General features: G+C 45.8%; 1 protein-coding gene and 1 long non-coding RNA gene across 3 annotated transcripts; one reads left to right on the top strand and one right to left on the bottom strand.

Annotated features, from left to right (window-relative positions):
- Positions 1-1,230: 1,230 nt before the first annotated feature.
- LOC148675342 (uncharacterized) lies at positions 1,231-4,745 on the top strand. Its single transcript, XR_015935493.1, has 2 exons — positions 1,231-1,795; positions 4,342-4,745. It is a non-coding gene; the product is annotated as an uncharacterized LOC148675342 (long non-coding RNA).
- On the bottom strand, positions 3,670-17,179 carry LOC148675343 (uncharacterized). 2 transcript variants are annotated; one of them, XR_015935492.1, is made up of 4 exons: positions 16,008-17,179; positions 15,173-15,225; positions 5,352-5,459; positions 4,566-4,585 (listed from the first exon to the last, which is right to left on the bottom strand). XR_015935492.1 is itself a non-coding variant. In XM_088626582.1 (3 exons), exons 1-3 carry the CDS (start codon positions 16,548-16,550, stop codon positions 4,498-4,500), a joined length of 684 nt encoding a protein of 227 aa, XP_088482708.1. In that variant the 5' UTR covers positions 16,551-17,176; the 3' UTR covers positions 3,670-4,497. The 2 variants fall into 2 exon arrangements, 1 of the variants encoding a protein (XP_088482708.1); XM_088626582.1 differs by lacking the exon at positions 5,352-5,459 and having other exon boundaries at positions 3,670-4,585; positions 16,008-17,176.
- Between the last annotated feature and the right edge of the window lie 1,201 nt (positions 17,180-18,380).

The raw sequence follows: 18,380 nt of genomic DNA on the forward strand, positions 1-18,380 counted from the left end.
GCGGAAGTCCCGGGTTCGAGCCCCGGACGGTGCAGGGGCCGACCAAATGCGGCAAGGGCGCCCGCCAGAGCCCCCGTTGCGTTACATTGGTGTCAGAAGTGGGATGGGATAGCCCTTCGCCGGGGACGGCGATTTAAGCGGGGGAGAGTGTAACGCTTACGGCCGACAGGCGCTGTGTAAGAGCCGGCGTACCAGAGCGGGTGACGTCACCGCCCTTCCCTGTGATAGCAGGACCACAGCTACTGGGCTGTGGAGAGATCTCTCTTTGGCTCACGGGGCTAGGTCGCTGCAGAGAGACGCGGAAGTCCCGGGTTCGAGCCCCGGACGGTGCAGGGGCCGACCAAATGCGGCAAGGGCGCCCGCCAGAGCCCCCGTTGCGTTACAATATAAAATAATATCAAAATCTTTCAATTTAACATTAAGCATTACATGTTGAGCAATAATATTTTGCAGGCCTATCCAAAACAGTTTTGTATATATGCAGTTAACAAATGTAACAAAGATACCTTCTCATTATTACAAAATACACATACGTCATCTTGCTCATGTTTAAACCTAGAAAGTGTAAATTTAACTGGATAAAATTTGTGAACGATCTTAAATGAAATTTCTGTAACTTTTTTTTTTAAGACAGTATTTATCAGCAACTGACCAAACTAATTTCCGATTTCTATTAGTCCCACACGTGTGCGGCAGGGTGCGGAGTAAGAAAAACATGACTTCTCCGCCTGGGTGGCTCAGCCGGCGGGCCGCGGCTCAGGAAATGCACACACGTGTGTAGAACATGTTCTCCCTGTTGCACATGTGGAAAAGCGTTCGGAAAAAAACGCCAGGTGTTCAGACGTCACAGGAAGAAAAAAAAACAAACAGACCAACGTAAAGCGTCACACAAGTTCGTCATTGACGCTAAAATCAGCTCATCGTCATCGTGGAGCATGAATGTAATCTGGTTTAAATCTGCGTAACGCTAATGAAGAATAGACGAAAAAGGCGTTATCCACCTGTAGTGTCAGCTCCAAATTATACGTTAAAAGTCTTTGTGTAGAGGTGGGATGTTGCCCAATACAGCGTTATACTCTGTTGTGCCTCAAAGTCTAAGGTGCTGGCCATCCTGTCATTATAAACCTCTAAACGTGGGATAAACACTACGGCTCCTGGGACGTAAATCCCACAAGGAAGAAACGCAAAACGGCGGTTGCAGTTAGCGCTCTGACCGGATAGTGGTCAGAGACAAACCTGCCAGAGTTACAACGGGTCCCAATCCTACTGGGAGCCCAGTATGTGATCTCCTGTCACAGCCTGAGGAACAGTGAGTCTGTCTCCCAATAATGCTCCATCTGTTTACAGTATATGTCAATATTTTATAATATGTCTTTGTTGTAAATGTCTGTAATATGTCTGTAGATTTTATTTTACTTCTATTTTTTTGTTTTGTTCCATGTTAATTTTATTATTTTTATTTGCTTTGGCAACACTGATTGTACCCATCGGTCATGCTAATAAAGCCCCTTGAATTGAACTGAATTGAATTGACAAAACCCCAGACCCTGCAGGGTCAGCGTCAGTGGCCTGTGTGATAGGCGACGACGACGACGCAAAGGGGAGGTGTTTCAGCACCTGCTGAACAAGGCGTTTCTTCAAGAGCAGCCAGACAGCGAGCCCCGGCTGTGTCTGAGCCGGGCAGCGCCGGAGAAAGAGGGAGCTTCGGCGCAGCTGCTGATCCCTTCGACTCGGGCTGACTTGGATGCGGCTGGAGGCGGGTCTTCGCCCCAGCTGGCAGGGAGCCGATTGGCTGGTACGGAAGGAACTGAAACGGGGTTTGTAGTTTGATTGGCTGGCGTGAGGCAGGGGGTTAGAATCGAGGACCGATTGTGTCGCTGCTCTAGATAAGACTATTGCGGGGGTGGGCAAACTTTTTTGACACATAACATTTTGAAACTGTATACCGGGCCATTTCAGGCTGCTGTTACAGATAGCCGATGCCCTATATAAGTTTAAAATCCAACATAGGCTCATTAGTTCACGGTTAACGATAACCTGAGAGAAAAATAAATAGAAAAAAAATAAAAACTGAATAAAACTTGACGTTCAACTCACAAGCCAAGTCCTCACCGATTACCCCGACCCGGTGGGTAACTGTTCTGCGTGATACACTTATTTTCTCAAATTTGCTCTTGCTATCAGGACAAAGAATATCTGCGGTTTCTATCACGCACTCCTTCAAAAGCTCTGTCATACACCTTCAAAATCATGGGTCAACATAAAAACAAAGTTGATCCAATTTTAATTATTTGTAATCATGTTCAAAATTAAAATACTTGTAAAGGCTGGATCGAAATAGTAAAAATACTTGACAAAACATTTTATTGAAATTATTTGAATGTGAAAAGAATTTGAAAAATAGTCAACATCTTTGTAAAATGCGAATAAAATGACTTCGAAAAAGTAGAACTTTAACATGAATGTTTTCTGCATTTTGCTACTCGGTACCCTACTTTGTATGATGGAAGAAGAACTTTGCTGGGAACTGTAGCTTGGTTAGAAAAAGCCGTTTCTGTTCATTCATTTAACTTTTTAAACTACTGTGAACAGCTCCCAAATGTTTCAATTTACTGGGAAGCGTACTGTAAATTTATTGTCGTCATACTTTTCCGTATTTGCGTGTCCGTTTCTCTAGGTTCCGTGTCCTCCACGTTGTTGTTTTTTACTCATATTTAAAAACCTCTCCATTGCGATCGTGTAACAAAACACTCACAAAATGACCACTCTCTTGCCTAGGGTCATGTGAAACAGTCTAGCTAGGTAGCACACGACTCGTACATTCTGTGTGCAAAAACACGCTGGTTTTACTCGTAATAAAAATGTTTCTTTGGCGATACCTGAGACGCCCCTGACCGGCAATGACGCCTCCCCTAGGTGGCGCGATGCACAGTTTGGCACCGCTGTGGTAATGGCGTCCGTGCGCCATCTAACGACAAGAATCACGAAATGTAAGAAAAAAACGGCACCAAACGAGTTGGAATCTGGCGAATATCGACTCGTTTATTTTTTACCCCCAAGGGCCGGTTAAAACTGGCTTGCGGCCCGCGGCCCGTAGTTTGCCCACAGGTGGACTACTCCGTCAGTAGGCAAAGAGCTGGTGTATGCGCGGACTGAGTTAAAAAGTCATAAAAAAGTACTTCAGCCTTCCCGTGAACGTATTCAATGAAACATCTGCGCGCTAGTTATGGAAACTGTCTCCTGGCAATTATTTCTAGTTTACATTAACTACCCACTTAGACCTTTGCTTCCACAGTTATTTCCAATAGTGTACGTCTGCCGAATATATAGATGCGTGTGTCAATATCGATACTTTTTTTCTTGTTTTGCCCTATATTGAAACCAAAATGTTCCCCATTTTGTCTGATATTAAAAAGTAAGAAATGATAAGATTGTCAAAAAAATGAAAATGAAAAGATTTTTTTTTTTAATGGGCAAATGGAAATTTGCTACTCACACCTACCCATTACCTTTGCATTGGAGAGAAACAAGACAACCAGAAACGTGTCTGTACCTCCGCTACACGTTCACGCATATTGAACCACATTGCTGATTGGAACAAAGTCGCAGTGCAATATAAGCGATCTCACAGCAATTCCAGCTGCTTGACACACCACAAGGGACCAGGACTTAATAATATATAAAAATCATTTTTATTTTAACAAAACACTTGTCCAAAACAGTGAATGTCACAAAAAGTATCAACAACTTCGCATATTTGGTACCAGCTTCTGGCAAAAACAGGCAATTCTCTACTAAATTAACAGTGTCTGGAATTGCTTCTTTTTAAAAATGTTAATGAAAAGTTTTAACATTACAGAAAAAAATCAGTTTTAGGAAAATAAAACCTTTGCATTCAAGAGCTTGCTATAATCCAGCAACAGAGCATTGAAACAAAGGCTCCCCAAATTTTCTGAAACAACCAGGATCTCCCAGTCTTCACGGCCACAAGCCTTTCCGGTGTCCGGAGTGCGAGAAACCAGCACTGGTGAAGGATGGAGTCAGCAGGCGTAGCACACCTTCAGTTGTGTGTTAAATAAAGAGTAATGGGAGCACAAGGCACACAAATATTACAAAATAAGAAAATGAAGATCTTAATCGGTCTGTGCTGCAGCACCACAAGAGCTTTGTCTTAACGCATTTCTGAACAGAAAACATTGCATTCTGAATACTTTTGTTTTGTGTAGGAAATCGTGGCTACAGAAGTCGCTATATAAATAATGTTGATATTATAGTCATTTACAATGACTGTAAAAGTGACGTATTTTTAGCCCTCATTTTTACAAACGTTTCTACATACAGATATAGTACAAATAACAGAAGCAACGCTGTTTTTTGGACTGGCGTGTCAAAAAGAAAGCGGGAGCTGCCCATCAGGAGGTGCTGGGGAGCCCTCTGTCGACGCAGGCTGTGTGATCCAGAGCCCTCGTTTCCACTGAAACCCCTCCTCCCCGGACATCAGCTGTATTCTCGCTCGATAGTGGCCATGAGCTCCTCCTCCGAGCCATCGTACCGGATAATGGAAGGGGTTGGAGAGCTACGGGCGCTGAATTGGAACAAAGACAGAGGAAGAGAGAAAATAGCATTTCATCAGATGAGAATAACAGATTTTATACTATTATCTGCATTGCAGAGAGAGATTTTTAATAGGCACCGACTTCTTATCCTATGCCAGATTGAAACAAATAAAATAATGTGTTTCTGCATGTCAATACCCTCTGTAACAACAACAACAACAACAACAACAACAACAACAACAACAACAACAACAACAACTACACTACTACTACTACTACTACTACTACTACCACCTCTACTACTAATAATAATAATAATACAATACTTTTTCCCACATCAATCACACCTATATTTGTAGTGCGTCTTCAATAGTTAAATAATTATAATTTCAAATGTTGCATATACTGTATTATTATTGACTTTGTTAATTGTCTCTTCATTTACAAAAAGTTTGTTCGGATCTGTCTGTGAGAGAATCCTGCAGTCTAATTGAAGAGAACTGCAGGCCTTTCTGAGACCAGGCCAAGGGTACAACTTGTGGAAAACAACCTGAGGAGTCCAGGCTATACCTAGACCTATCGAACTGTCTCATACAGTGCCTTCAGAAAGTATTCACCCCCCCCCCCCACCGAACAATTGCAAATATCAATGTGCTATTACCATAAGTGTTAACACATTTGCGACAATTCAAAGGGTCAAAAATGTTTCTGTTGGCTAACAAAAATGTATGAAAAATGCAATTGTCTTGTTCACTGAAGTATTCACACGCTTAAGTCAAAACCTCATAGAAGCACCTTTTGCAGCAGTGACAGGTTTGAGTGATCTGGGGTTTGTCTGTATCAGCTTTGCACCTCTGGATCGGGAGGTTTTTGCCCATCCTTCCCTGCAGATTTGCTCAAACTCTGTCAAGTTGGATGGGAAAGGTTAGTGAACGTTAGCAGACTTCAATTCATTCCTCAGGTTCCCCATGGGATTCAAATCTGGGCTTAACGTCAGAAAAGCATGAGGGAAAGCCACCATATTAACTCACATGTTAAGGCGGTGTGCGGAGTGAATTTGTTAGATTTTAACTGTTTTAACCCTCAAACTGTACAGAAGCCTTTTAGGGCCACAGAGAAAGAAAAATATTGTGCTTAAACAAGATAACTGAGTTTAAATGAGATAACACTGCATTTGAGTGCGATGATGAGTATTACAGGTAATATTGCCCTTAAAAGAGACAGCTCTGCTAACACATCACCAGCAACAGGACTTTCTTCATTCCGTTTGGGTCAGCTTGCTCTATAACTGTCTTCTTCATAAATGTATTACTCTGTAGGCTATGGCTTTTGTGCCATCTTGGGATTAGTTTTGGGTTTGTTTGGCATTCTCATATCTCTTTACATTAATTACTGTGTGAACCGGCACAGAAATACTGTTTCGACTCACTCCAAATGGCAGGACACGTTTCCTGCCGTGTGCTGTGTATTTCAAAATTCAGATGTATTTGATGTGAACTGAGGCTGAAAGCCTTTGAGATTTCTGTGCTTAAATTTTTCAAAGTTCGACTAACAGTACCAGTAACCCAACTGCAGGTGAAAGTCTTACTGTCCAGTCCTCATAAACAGATTCTGTTCAAAGGAACAAGTAATAGGTTTACTCCATGCTGAAAAGGGAAGAGAGAAAACACAACATTGTGTTTTCTTTCTTCTCTTTTCAGCATGGAGTAAACCTATTACTCGTTCCTTTTGAGACTACGCATGCTGACGCAGCTACCCGCCCGAACTACATCAACCAGATTCGGTTCAAGGTTTAAAGATTAGGCAACAATCAATCTACATGTTACTGCAGTTTCACCTGAAGAATAAAATACGTTTCTAAAGCAGTGTCATTTTTGCTTTTCATAAAAATGATGTGTGTAACCCAGGAATGCTCAATCACAAGGTGTTCCACTTCATGCATGCTAAAGTATACAGCACACGTACTCCTTTAGACTAATTCATTTTCACAAAGAAGAGTGGGCCAATATCCTTCTGTTGATAAGACAATGTGGCTTGCATGGGACAATATTATTGCACATATATTTCAAGATATTAATATATCAGGCAATATTGTTTACACAGTAATTAAGGTTAAGCACAATGTTATCTCATTTAAATGCAACATTATCTTGTTTAAACGGGCAGCGCTTTCCTGTTTAAAACCAATACCATCTCGTTTAGATGCAATAAAAACACCCCCATGGTGCTAAGAGGATTCTGTAACTGCGTGCCTCACTTGACTTGGTTGTACCTCACGAATGACTAGCTGTGGAGGTGCCCTCAACGCGGTCCTTTCCATCTGGGGCAGCTCGCTCTATAACCGTCTCTTTCTTTAGACACGATCGACCTAGAGCCTCCGCCTCTATCCGCGGTCAGACAGCCCAGTCTTCTCTCTCTTCACTGTAGCTGGCTGTCGGTAGCCAGTGTCCAGCTGCCAATCTCCATGGATTGTTGCCAAAACCGGCCCCCTTCCGGGGTTTTAATCTCTTGCTCTCTCGGGAGTTTCCCCACGAGACTCTGTTTCTCCTGGGTCCCCCTTGACAGTGAGGGTCTCACCCAAACCTGAGTCGACCAGGACCGGTCACCCGCTAAACCCTTAGACTGGGAACACGGGGCTTCACACGCGATTGGTGACACCAATCCCCTAACATCCTCATGCGTACTTGATCGTTATGCGCTCTCTCCCCATATCTCCGTATCTGGAGAGGATCCTCATGAACCTCAGAGGGAGGATGAAGCTTGACGTCGCCAAGTGGGGCCTCTCCACGGCGAAGGAGCCCTGGAAGAGACTGTGGGCCCTGTACAGGGTCTAAGGAGGAAAACCCTGTTCCCTGAGCTCCTGCGGAGGACTGGAGAACTGCAGTTTCAGAGCCGGGACAGGGGAAAGCCGAGGACAACAGCAAGTGGTAGGGCTTGGAGGGACTCTTTCATTGTGCAAATCCAGCCCCAGCAACCACTTGCACAGGAACCAATTGAAAAAGGACAATCACCCTTTTTAAGAACTTTTTATAACTTAGTTGAGATTTTATGTTATGTTCGAGGGTGTACCCATGGTAACAATGTAGTATATTGTGGAATAAATTTTATTTTGATAAAGAACAATCTCGAGTGTCTCACTGCCGCCCTCTGGGCCGCTCAAGGACCTTCGCCTTCTTGTTCTGAAGCCTCTCCAGTGTCACTCTGGCTGCATGCGTGGGGGGGTGAGGTGGTCCTGCTGGAACGCGAACCCTTGCCCTGGCGTGAGCTGTTACTGGCTGGAGCAGGTCCTCCTCAAGGATTTTGCCTGCTCCATTCATTTGTTTGCCTCCTTACAGACCGAGTCCCTGCTACTGAAAAGCAGCCCCATACAATGACGCTGCTACCACCATGCTTCATAGTTACACAGGTGATGAGCTGCGCTTAGTTTGCACCGGGAATAACGTTCTGTGCTCAGGCCAAAGAGGTCAATTTTTGTTTCCCATATCTTTTCCCATATGGTCTCAGGGTGTCAAGGAACAGTTCTTTCCGGGCCCTATGCGGACAACACGATCCAAAAGGTGAAGAAAAATATCATGCAGGAGTCGGTCAGGAGACAGGGGGGCGTGTCCATGCAGTGCTGGTGTCCGGGGGGAGTGAATCCAGGGCGAACAATCCAAGGGTAAATCCAGCGGGGGAATCCAAGAGGTTTAGTCCAAGACCAGGGGAGCCATCCGAAGTTAAAACCAGAACCGGGTCGGGACCGGCGGGACAGGGAATCAGGAACAGGAAACTAAAACCATAACGGAGCCAGACGCAGCAGGACCCCGGGCTCTCACAATGCGGAAATCAATGAGAAGCCCCGAGCAATCGCCTGCGTCTGGCTTTAAAGGTGGAACTAAAGAGGGGCTGGAATGAGGAACAGGTGTGGGGAATGGGACAGAACGAGGAAGGGCTGGAGCGCCCTTAAGAGGAGGAGTAACAATCGTGACACAGGGTTTGTTATGTGCCTTCTTGCAAACCCCAGGGGTGCTCTTTGCTTACACCTTGCCCGTCTGCCCTAGGGACTCAATCTGTGTAGTGCTGCAGAGATGTCTGTCCTTGGACAGGTTCTCCAGTCTCGGCTAGGGAACTCTACGGTTCTGTCAGAGTGGTCACTCGGTTCTTGGTCACTGCGCTAACCAAGGTCCTTCTTGCCCAGCTGCCCAGTTTTGGAGGACAGCCTGCTCTGGGAAGAGACAGGAGACATTTTTGCCAATGTGGATATGTTCTTATACACAGATTCCTCTTCACAGATGCACGGATCTCTGCCTCCTCGCATCCAACAGTCATGAACAGCACTTCGATCTTGTCACGGATTGTCGGAAAGGACAAACTGTGGAATGGCAGGAGAGCGTAAAAAGACCCTATGCATAGCGGCGAGACAGGGGTTAGCCCGGGCTCAGCTGTTCAGGGAATGCCGTTTAGAAACCTATGCCCTCAGGTAGCAGACGTGGGGCGACCTGGTGCTAGGCGGGTTTCAGGACATCCGAACGTCAATGCTGAGCCAAGGCAAATGAGAGACCCAGAAATATATAGCCCCAGAGAGAGAAACACCGGAAGGACAGCAGAGAAGTGGAAATGAGAGACAGGACAGAGAAGGAGCGCCTTTTGGCTGCAGAGGGCGTGACAGATCTTCACGGTGGAGCTTCTGCTCTCACATGCACTGTCCACTGAGTGACCTCAACTTACGTGTGTTTCTTCTGAAACCATGTCAACCCATCAACCCATTAAAACAACCACAAGTGGACTCCATCCAAGTTTTAGAGTGATCTCACAAAGGCATTAGAAACCCTAAGGTACAATCTGATGTGTCATAGCCAAGAGTGGTGAGCGAATACTTAGCAAATCAAAACATTTCAGGGTTTTCTTTTAAATTACATGTAAAACAATCTAGAACTTTCCACTTTGAAAAAATACTAGATCGGTTGCAAAAAAAAAACTCCCATCTACAGTAAACGTATCCCTATTTCAGTTTGCAAAATTACACTTTGTGGACAAATCCAAGTGAATACTTTCTGAATACACTGTCTGTGTGGTTCTTGATATGAAAACCTGGGTGTTCAGTCAACAGCAGCATTACCAACTCAGAGGCTGGTTTTGACAGCTCTAGGAGGCTAAGAAGGGCTGGGCCTGGCCGGTACTGTGATGACAGACCTCTGTGGAATATCAGGTTGCTTCTGTTGCACCAGGGCTCAGTGTAAAGACCTTCATTGTGGAAACTGTGTTGGAGACCCAGAGGTAGTGGTCAACAAAATGGAAACACCAATGTAAATTCCCTTTGTCGCGAAAGCATTTTTCAGGACCCTATGCAGACGATAGAATCCAGAAGGGAGTGAAACAAACACGGGAGAAGATGGCGAGAAACTGCGCAGGTTGACGAACAGGGGGGCGTGACGGCGGTGCCCTGGTGCTCGGGGGGGCGCGGTCCAGGCGATCCAGTCCGAGGGAGTCCAGGGGGAAAACCGGGGCCATGTCAAATAGTCCAAAAACTGTGAAATCCAGATGAGACGACGACAACAAGACAAAGTTAAAAACCGGAACGGGATCTGGTGCAGGGAGAGGGAATAACAACGGGGGTGACGAGGCCAGGCCCTCTGAGCCCCGGACTCAGCTGGGTCAGGACGCCGACAGGAAGCCTATGCCCTCAGGCTGCGGACGAAGGGCAACTTGGTGGTAGGCGGGCCTCCGGGCAGAGCCAGGAATAGAGTGAGCGTCTGGCTTTTAAGGAAGCGCTGGATAGGAGGCAGGTGCACAAAATCAACCAAAATGTGAAAGAGTCGGAGTGCCCTTTAGGGGGAGTGATGACAATCGTGACACCCTTAATAATAAAGTCCCTTAACGTCTGGCTTCCCTAGTTTAGACAATGAAAGGGAAATGGCTGAGGTAGCAAATGAGTATTTCACTAAGGAGGAAGCCAGCGAAAAACCTCAGGAAGCAGAAGGAAAAACAATCTTTATTAAACTGTATTACCATAGAGGAGGGAGAGGTATTTCAGGTACTAAAAGCTCTCAAGATGGATAAATCCCTGGGGTCTGGTGGTATCTTAGCAATCATACTCAAGGACCACAGTCTTTCAAGACGGGGTAGAACCCAGGGACTGGACAAATTGCTAATGTAGTGTCCATTCACAAAAAGGATGAAAAAACTAAACCAGGTCATTCTAGACCAAGTGGTTTGACTTCTTTTGCACGTAAGGTAATGGAAACAATTATAAGAACTCAACTAGAGGATCATGGATTTAAAAAAGACAGTTTGCCTAACCAAACTGTTAGAGTTCTTTGAACAAGCAAGCAACAACAGTAATGGGTACACAAGGGACATGAGACATATTTATTTTACACTTTCAGAAGGCTTTTGATACATTTCCCTCAAAAAGATTAAATTTCAAATTAGAGGTGTTAGGCATTCAGGGGAACACAAGCCTTTGGATTGCGAACAGGTAATTAAATAGAAAACAGAGGGTACAGATAAGGGGTGAATACTCAGACTGGAACGATGTAATTAGTGGAGTACCGCAGGATCTGTAAAAGGACACCATACTAAACCTGTCATGTTTTAAGATGATACCAAATTAAGAGAATAAGTGACCACTGTAGAAGCAGCAAATGAAATTCAAAGTGTTTCAGATAAAATTCCAAGTGCAAAAACACCTGGCAAATAATGTTTAATGTAGACAAATGTAGGCAGTAAAACAGAATTATAAATACAAAATGGGACAATACTTAAGTATGTACCCAAAGGACTTAGGTGTTTGTGTTGACATGTCATTTTCACCTTTAACATAATGTGGGGAACCAGTTAAAAGGACAAAGAGAATGCTAGAATATACAGTTGAAAGCATAGAATTTAAATCAAGGAGCGTTGTGTTAAAACCGTATAAAGCAGCGTTAAGTCCTCATTTAGAATACTGTGTATCATGTTGGTCACCGTGTTCCAGAAAGGATGCAGCAACTCCGGAATTCATCCGTAGAAGAGCAACCAGAGACGTTAAAGGCTCCAGAGAATATCCTGACAGGCTCAAAGAACTGATCCTTATTTGTCTTTGTTAATATGCATAGTTCGGGACCCTATGCAGACGGTATAATCCGGAAGTAAGTGGAAATGGACACGGGGAGGAGACGATGAGGATCAGGACAGGCTGACAAACAGGGGGGCGTGGCGACAGTGAACTGGGGCTCGGGGGGGGGGGGGGGCGTGGCCAGGGCGAACAAGTCCAGAGGAGTCCAGGGGGTAATCCAGGGCGAAGTCCAAAAGTCCAGAGCTGGGTTAACCATCCAAGACGAACCGAGACAAGGTTTAAAAACCGGAGCGGGATCCAGTGTAGGAACGGGGAATAAAAGCAGGTTAACGAGGCCAGGCGCTCTGAGCCCCAGACCCAGACTGTCAGGACGCCGTGGTGAAGCCGATGCTGTCGGGTCACTCCAGGACCCACTGGTAGGCGGGTGTCACGTAGCAGTTCTTTCCGGGCCCTGTGCAGACGACGTGATCCGGTTGGTGAAGACACAGTAGGAATAAAATCATGCAGGAGAAGGGATGGAGACAAGGGGGCATGTCCAAGGAGTGCAGGTGTCCAGGGGAAGTGAGTCCGGGGCAAACAATCCATATAGGAAATCCAAACGGGCAATCAGAAACAAGGGCTGAAGTCCATGGCCAGGCGATCCATCCGGGGTGGTGGGGGAACAGGAACCGGGTCAGAACCGGCGAGGAGAATCAGGAACAGAAAGTTAAAATCATAACGGAGCCAGACGCAGCAGGACCCTGGGCTCTCATGAAACGCGATTCAATGAGGAACCTCGAGTAACGACTACGCCTGGCTTTTAAGGTGGAACTAAAGAGGGGCTGGAATAAGGAACAGGTGTGGGGAATGAGGTAGAACAAGGAAGGGCTGGAGCGCCCTTAAGAGGAGGAGTGGCGATCGTGACAGCGGGCTTCCGGGTGTCCACCTTCCAATGCTGAGCCCAGAATGGAAGGAGCGTCTGGCTTATATAAGGAGGGACTGGATAGGAGGCAGGTGCACAAAATCAACTAAAATGTAAAAGAGCCAGAGCGCCCTTCAGAGGAGGGATTACAATCGTGACAGTCTTGTACTCAGACGACTACGAGTAGAACTAATACGAGTATTCACAATCCTCAAAGACACTGACAAAGTCCACCCATTGGTCCTTTCTGAAAGAACAGTCATACGCCGACTACAGGGCACAAATACTATGTGGAAATGATTTAAAACTGAGCACAGGAGGTGCATTTTTCCTCAAAGATATGTGGGAATCTGGAACATGCTGCCCATCCACGTTGTTGAGGCTGACCTCCCGGTTTATATCAGGCCATGTCTGGATGAGATCCTTGGATCAATGAACTACCTAACCGGTGAGATGGGGTGTTATTTGTAACCTTTTTTCTGTCACACCGGCTCTCGTGGAAACACAGGTGTAGTTGCCAAGGCACCGCTGCCACCAGATAAGCCCCCAGTCGGCCTGTTAACTCCTCGGTTATAATGACAATGAGACTGGAACGGAGATCTATTCCACCTGTGCGCCTACCTGTCACGGACGTCCAAAGGGACTCACCGTGGGGAGCAGGAGAGCGGAAAAAGACCCAGATGCGTAGCGGCGAGACGGGAAAAAGGCCTGGGCTCATAGTGCAAAGAGTTCAGGAATGCCGTATAGAAACCTATGCCCTCAGGGAGCGGACGTGGGGCGCCCTGGTGCTAGGCGGGTCTCAGGACATCCGAACGTCAATGCTGAGCCAGGACAGAGTGCAAGACCCAGAAATATATAGCCCAAGGGAAAGAGAGGAACAGGAAGGACAGCAGACCGGAAACTAGGGACAGGACAGAGAAGGAGCGCCCTCTGGCTGCAGAGGGCGTGACACTACCTTGCTCACCAGCAGATATTTAAGACCTGTGATGACAGTGCTCCCCGCTCAGCCATAGACTTATTCTTGGGTGTCAGTCTTCTCTTGCTAATCTTCTCTTGGCAGTTTTGTCTGGCTTTGTTATATGCTTGCTTGACGTCATTCTCTGCTTCATAATAATAATAATAATAATAATAATAATAATAATAATAATAATAATAATTGCTTACACTTATATAGCGCTTTTCTGGACACTCCACTCAAAGTGTTTCACAGGTAATGGGGATCCCCTCCACCACCACCAGTGTGCAGCCCCCCCCTGGATGATGCGACAGCAGCCATAGTGCACCAGTACGCTCACCACACATCAGCTCTCAGTGGGGAGGAGAGCAGAGGGATGAAGCCAGTTCAGTTTCCAATGGGAAATTTGGCCAGGACGCCGGGGTTACACCCCTACTCTTTTCGAGAAGCGCCCTGGGATTTTTAATGACCAGAGAGAGTCAGGACCTCGGCTTGACGTCTCCTCCCCCTGTGTGTGTTTATTCCAGCTTTAAGCAGACCCATTTTGACTTCCCTCCGGACTGTATTTTGTGCTTCAAACCTGACTCCTCGATTGTTCGGCTTGGACCCTTGCTCACTTAGCTACAGCTTTGACTACCCTTTCAGATCACTCCTCTGTGCCTTTGCTCCGGGGTTCCTCGGCTGCGACCCCTGTCTGTGGGGCTTACTTAGACTTCAGACTGTGTTTTGGTTTCACTTTGGCCAGCTTGCACACAGCCTGCTCGGCTGCCGCACCTGCAATCGGACTCAGCATTATGGACGAGCATTATTTCTCAGATTGGCTATTTCTTACAAGAAAAACAATGTGCATTGATGGAATAATACACACATGGAAAATACTGCTTCAGTTATGATAAACATTAATAATGCAAATAATTGTCACTCTACAATTCAGTTTTATGTGTCTGATATAGATCTTGTAATGTACAGCACTTTATCCAGTCTTTTCAAAGTGTATGAAAATGATTTATATTGTGGCTGGCCTCATTAAAAATCAGAATTTTTCCTAAACATCATCTAAATCTCTTCGTTTATTTATTTCGTTATTAGTTACCAGATCAAAGTGAAGTTCTGGAGGCTTCAGCAGAGCTTATGTGCTAATTATTTGTAATCTGACACTATAACAGTAAAAACACACTGAGCCCTCCCAGAAAAGCATTCCACTACTGTATGTAGGAAACAGACAACCTGCACTGTTATTGGAAAAGTAACACTCAAACCCTTTACTGCAGCAAAGTGATTAATAGCCCATACACATTCCGAACAGAATCCTTACAAATCATTTTGTAGGCTTGCTACAAAAACTCAACACATTTTGAAAGAACCCTGCAAATTCGTTTTGAACGAGTTTTGCGTGGTATTTTGACTAATCGAGGAGAACATGTATAGTCGTTCTCACATCCAGCTGTGAAGCGATTTCTTTCCAAATATTTTCCAGTGAATGTTAACCCGTACGTCTTGTTTTACAGATGCATGCGCCATAAACTGTATGTAAGGAAACGGTTTATTAAAAGGCTTTGCATTTTTACTGCTCATCTAAAAAAAAAAAAATACGACGTCCCTGTTATATCTTATCTGCTTTTTAAATATACATGTGGATAATTTGATATTCCCAAACGGTGTATAGACCCGCGGCTCGACAATTTATAGTCTGGGGAGATAAATAATTAAAGAAAGGTACTCACGCGTCTGTGGGTTCGCTGTGTGTAGTGCCCTCGATTCTGTGAACCAACGTGTCCTTTTAACAATAAAGAATTGTTAACAGTAAACAGATTAAGAACATCGAATTGTATATTGTATAAAAAAACATCAAATATACAGCACATACTTAAATATCTACGAAAGCGTTGCGCTGTACGACTAGGATGTTATATTTTATGCAATAGTGCTATTCAGATGCAAATTAATACGCAGGTCTGTATTCGAGGAGTACAAACATTTGTCTTTCCTCCAAGAGACAGAGTTCTACGCTCCACAACACCACGGTCCGCAGTTTTTATCCCAGAGCAGATTTCTGTCATTGGTGACGTGACAGAAACATGAGCTCGCACGCTGGAAGTTTCGAAGTTTGTCGGGATCACTGATCACGAATTCCAGCGCGTCCGATCCAACAGACCAGCTCATTCTTGTTAGAGTTTACAGTAGACATTCACGGTGTTTTCACTGAACTCTACGTAAACGCCCCCTCGGCGACGGATTTAGAATTCGGAATTACCTTGTTTTTTTTTTTATTAATGATAGACCAAGAAACTTTTCGTTATTCACCCACTTGACATGTGCTCAAAAGCTTTCTCGAAATGCACCGTGCGCGATATCTTAAATAACCGATTATCCAGTTAATGTAAATGAATGCATAAATGTCTTTCTACAAGCACACGCTGTTGCGCCCTTCTTTAATTGTCCCAGCTCTCACAAGTCTAAAAATGCCCCCCTATTGTTCAGCACACCCACAGGGAGACCTCTAAACGTGTGCACGCACAAGTTATCCTGACATTTGTTTTCTCGGGAACCGTGACTTACATTTAACCGAGAGCTCACGGCGCCCGAGTCAGGAGCGAAAAGGCTTTTCTCCCGAGGAAAACCGAGCGCGACGTCCCCCCTCTTCCCGGTGTCGGGTCCCTGGGGAGGCTGTTTCCCCACTTTCAGCTGCTCCACACTCTGCGTGCGCGGCGTGGAGCTGAAATCGTTCCTCGGGTGCACCTGTCTCGCATTACAGAAGCTGTACGTGTGAGATCGGCCAAGCGACTTCTTCGGAGGCGTCCTGTGGGAGTAGAAACGGCGACCGTCGCACTCCGCCAGCACCCGGTCCAGCTCCCTGTCGATGTCGTCTTCATCGTCGTCCGCGGAAACGTCGGAATCGTTTCCTTCGCTGTGGCAGTGCGGTCGGAGCCTGTTGCCCGACTGGCTGAAGTCGGAAATATTCGGGACCTTGTAGCTTGTGAATAAACGACTGTCGTCTTTAGGGTCTCGTTCGTTGCCGTCTTTTTTCTCCGCTCGGTAAGCCTTTGCCTCTCTCACCAATTCGGGTGCGATTTTTTTCCCTCTGCTGCTGCCGCTACCCATATTGCCGCTGCTGCTGCTGCTGTTGCTACTGCTGGTAGGAGTCTCGGGTGAAGTTAAAGTCCCACCAGTTACCGCTCACATTTTTCTGATGTCTGGGATGTGGTTGAATTCCTCGGACCCCCCCACCACAGAAGGTCGAACTGTGGCGCAGCGAAGAAGTTAAAATTTAACTTGTTTCCACTTGGGCGCTAGCGTCACAGTTTGGCTGCGCAGAAGGAGAACAAATTATATTTTTTAAAAATTACAAAGACACTGGGAGACCAAAGCTCGGAGCTGTTTTCCACCACACAATTCACATCTGGAACAAATATATTGAGTATTTTCAGTCAAAACTAATGTGTGTATATAGATAAAACACCCCCCAACAGAACTGGGTTCATCGAATGTTTTACAAACCGCATATAGACAAATCATTTCGAGTCCACAAGAAGCTGAAACCGGACCAGACAGGAGAGGAAGAAAAGTGCTCAAGTTCCCAAGTTCTGCTTATAAACCCCCGTTTCTTTATCCCAAGACGTCTGCAGGCTGAGCCCGAAAAAGACGCGCTGTGTACAGACTGACATACCACGCACATCTGTGAGTATCCCAGTGGGAAACCAGCACGGGGCCAGCGGTGAGCAGCCGGGACCAGTCTCTTAAAGGTGCCGCGTCCCCTTCACCAGCTGATAGCGGGAAAACATCTGGAATAATACGCGCACTGCAGAGGGCAACGTGTTCACCGAATTGAACCGAACGACACCGTGCCACCCCTTGAACAGCCAGGCCTGTTTTTCAATCCGATCTTTTTAAATTGATGGGTTTGTTGTTGTTTTTTTTTTTGCTTGCCTTGTGTTTTAACGGCATTTGAAAACCTTTCCTTCTACCTGGGTCTTCTCATAAGTCACGGGGCGGGCTGGAAACTGTCCTTTCAAAGATTTATTGCCCGGGTTTTCCCGATTTTTCTAACCGAGCAAAAGAAAAAAAAGGTTATTCTAAAAGTCATGGATATTTCCGATTATCACGGACCGTAGGATGCTTACAGGGTTAACTGGTCCCCTGTATGAAAACTGTGTTGTGGAGCAACGACATCTGATACACACACGAGAGGCACTGTAAGAACGTGAACTGTAGCAGTACACACTAGAGAGCACTACATAGGACCAATTTGTTCAGAATGTTAGTCTGATTTTCATATTGTATGGGTAGAATGTCAGACCATAACGAAAGCAGGTCAATCGGACGATGTAGAGCAGCCTAAGAAACCTAACCTTTTAGCCTTTTACGAGGTCAGAGGATCCCCCTGTGAAAACACAAAACACAACATGCAGACTCCACGCAGACAGGCACCCAAACAGGAGTCAAACCCAGGAAACTGGATCTGCGCGGCACTGGTGCCAAACACTCTGTCCCTGGGCCACATGCTTGGAAGGAAGAGGCTCATAAGTACTTGAAGACCCGGCTGTTCAAGAATGACAGATGATGTCGCCTTGCCCATTACAGATTGAGCTCTGTGCTGAATGACCCTTCAAGTATGGGATCATCCAATCTGAACTGGAAGACTGCAGTAACTCCACAGCCAGCAGCCATATCACCCTGCAGCTCACACCTGGCAGCCCACTGAAGCCCAGCAGGTGTGAGCCTGGCCGGTTCCTGGACAGGAGACCTCCTGGGAAGGTTAAGATTGCTGCTGGAAGAGGTGTCTGTGTGAGTCCTAATGCCCCAGTATAGTGACAGGGACGCTATGGCAATGAAAGAATCTACAGAGGTTCAAAATCTTCCCTGGCTGTAAGTTCATGACGAAATCAATATGGCATTAATGGGGACGTCTTAAAATAAACACATGGGATGGAC

The sequence above is a fragment of the Lepisosteus platostomus genome, chromosome 3 (genome assembly GCF_059453375.1).
Source record: "Lepisosteus platostomus isolate fLepPlt1 chromosome 3, fLepPlt1.hap1, whole genome shotgun sequence".
Taxonomy (NCBI): Eukaryota; Metazoa; Chordata; class Actinopteri; order Semionotiformes; family Lepisosteidae; genus Lepisosteus; species Lepisosteus platostomus.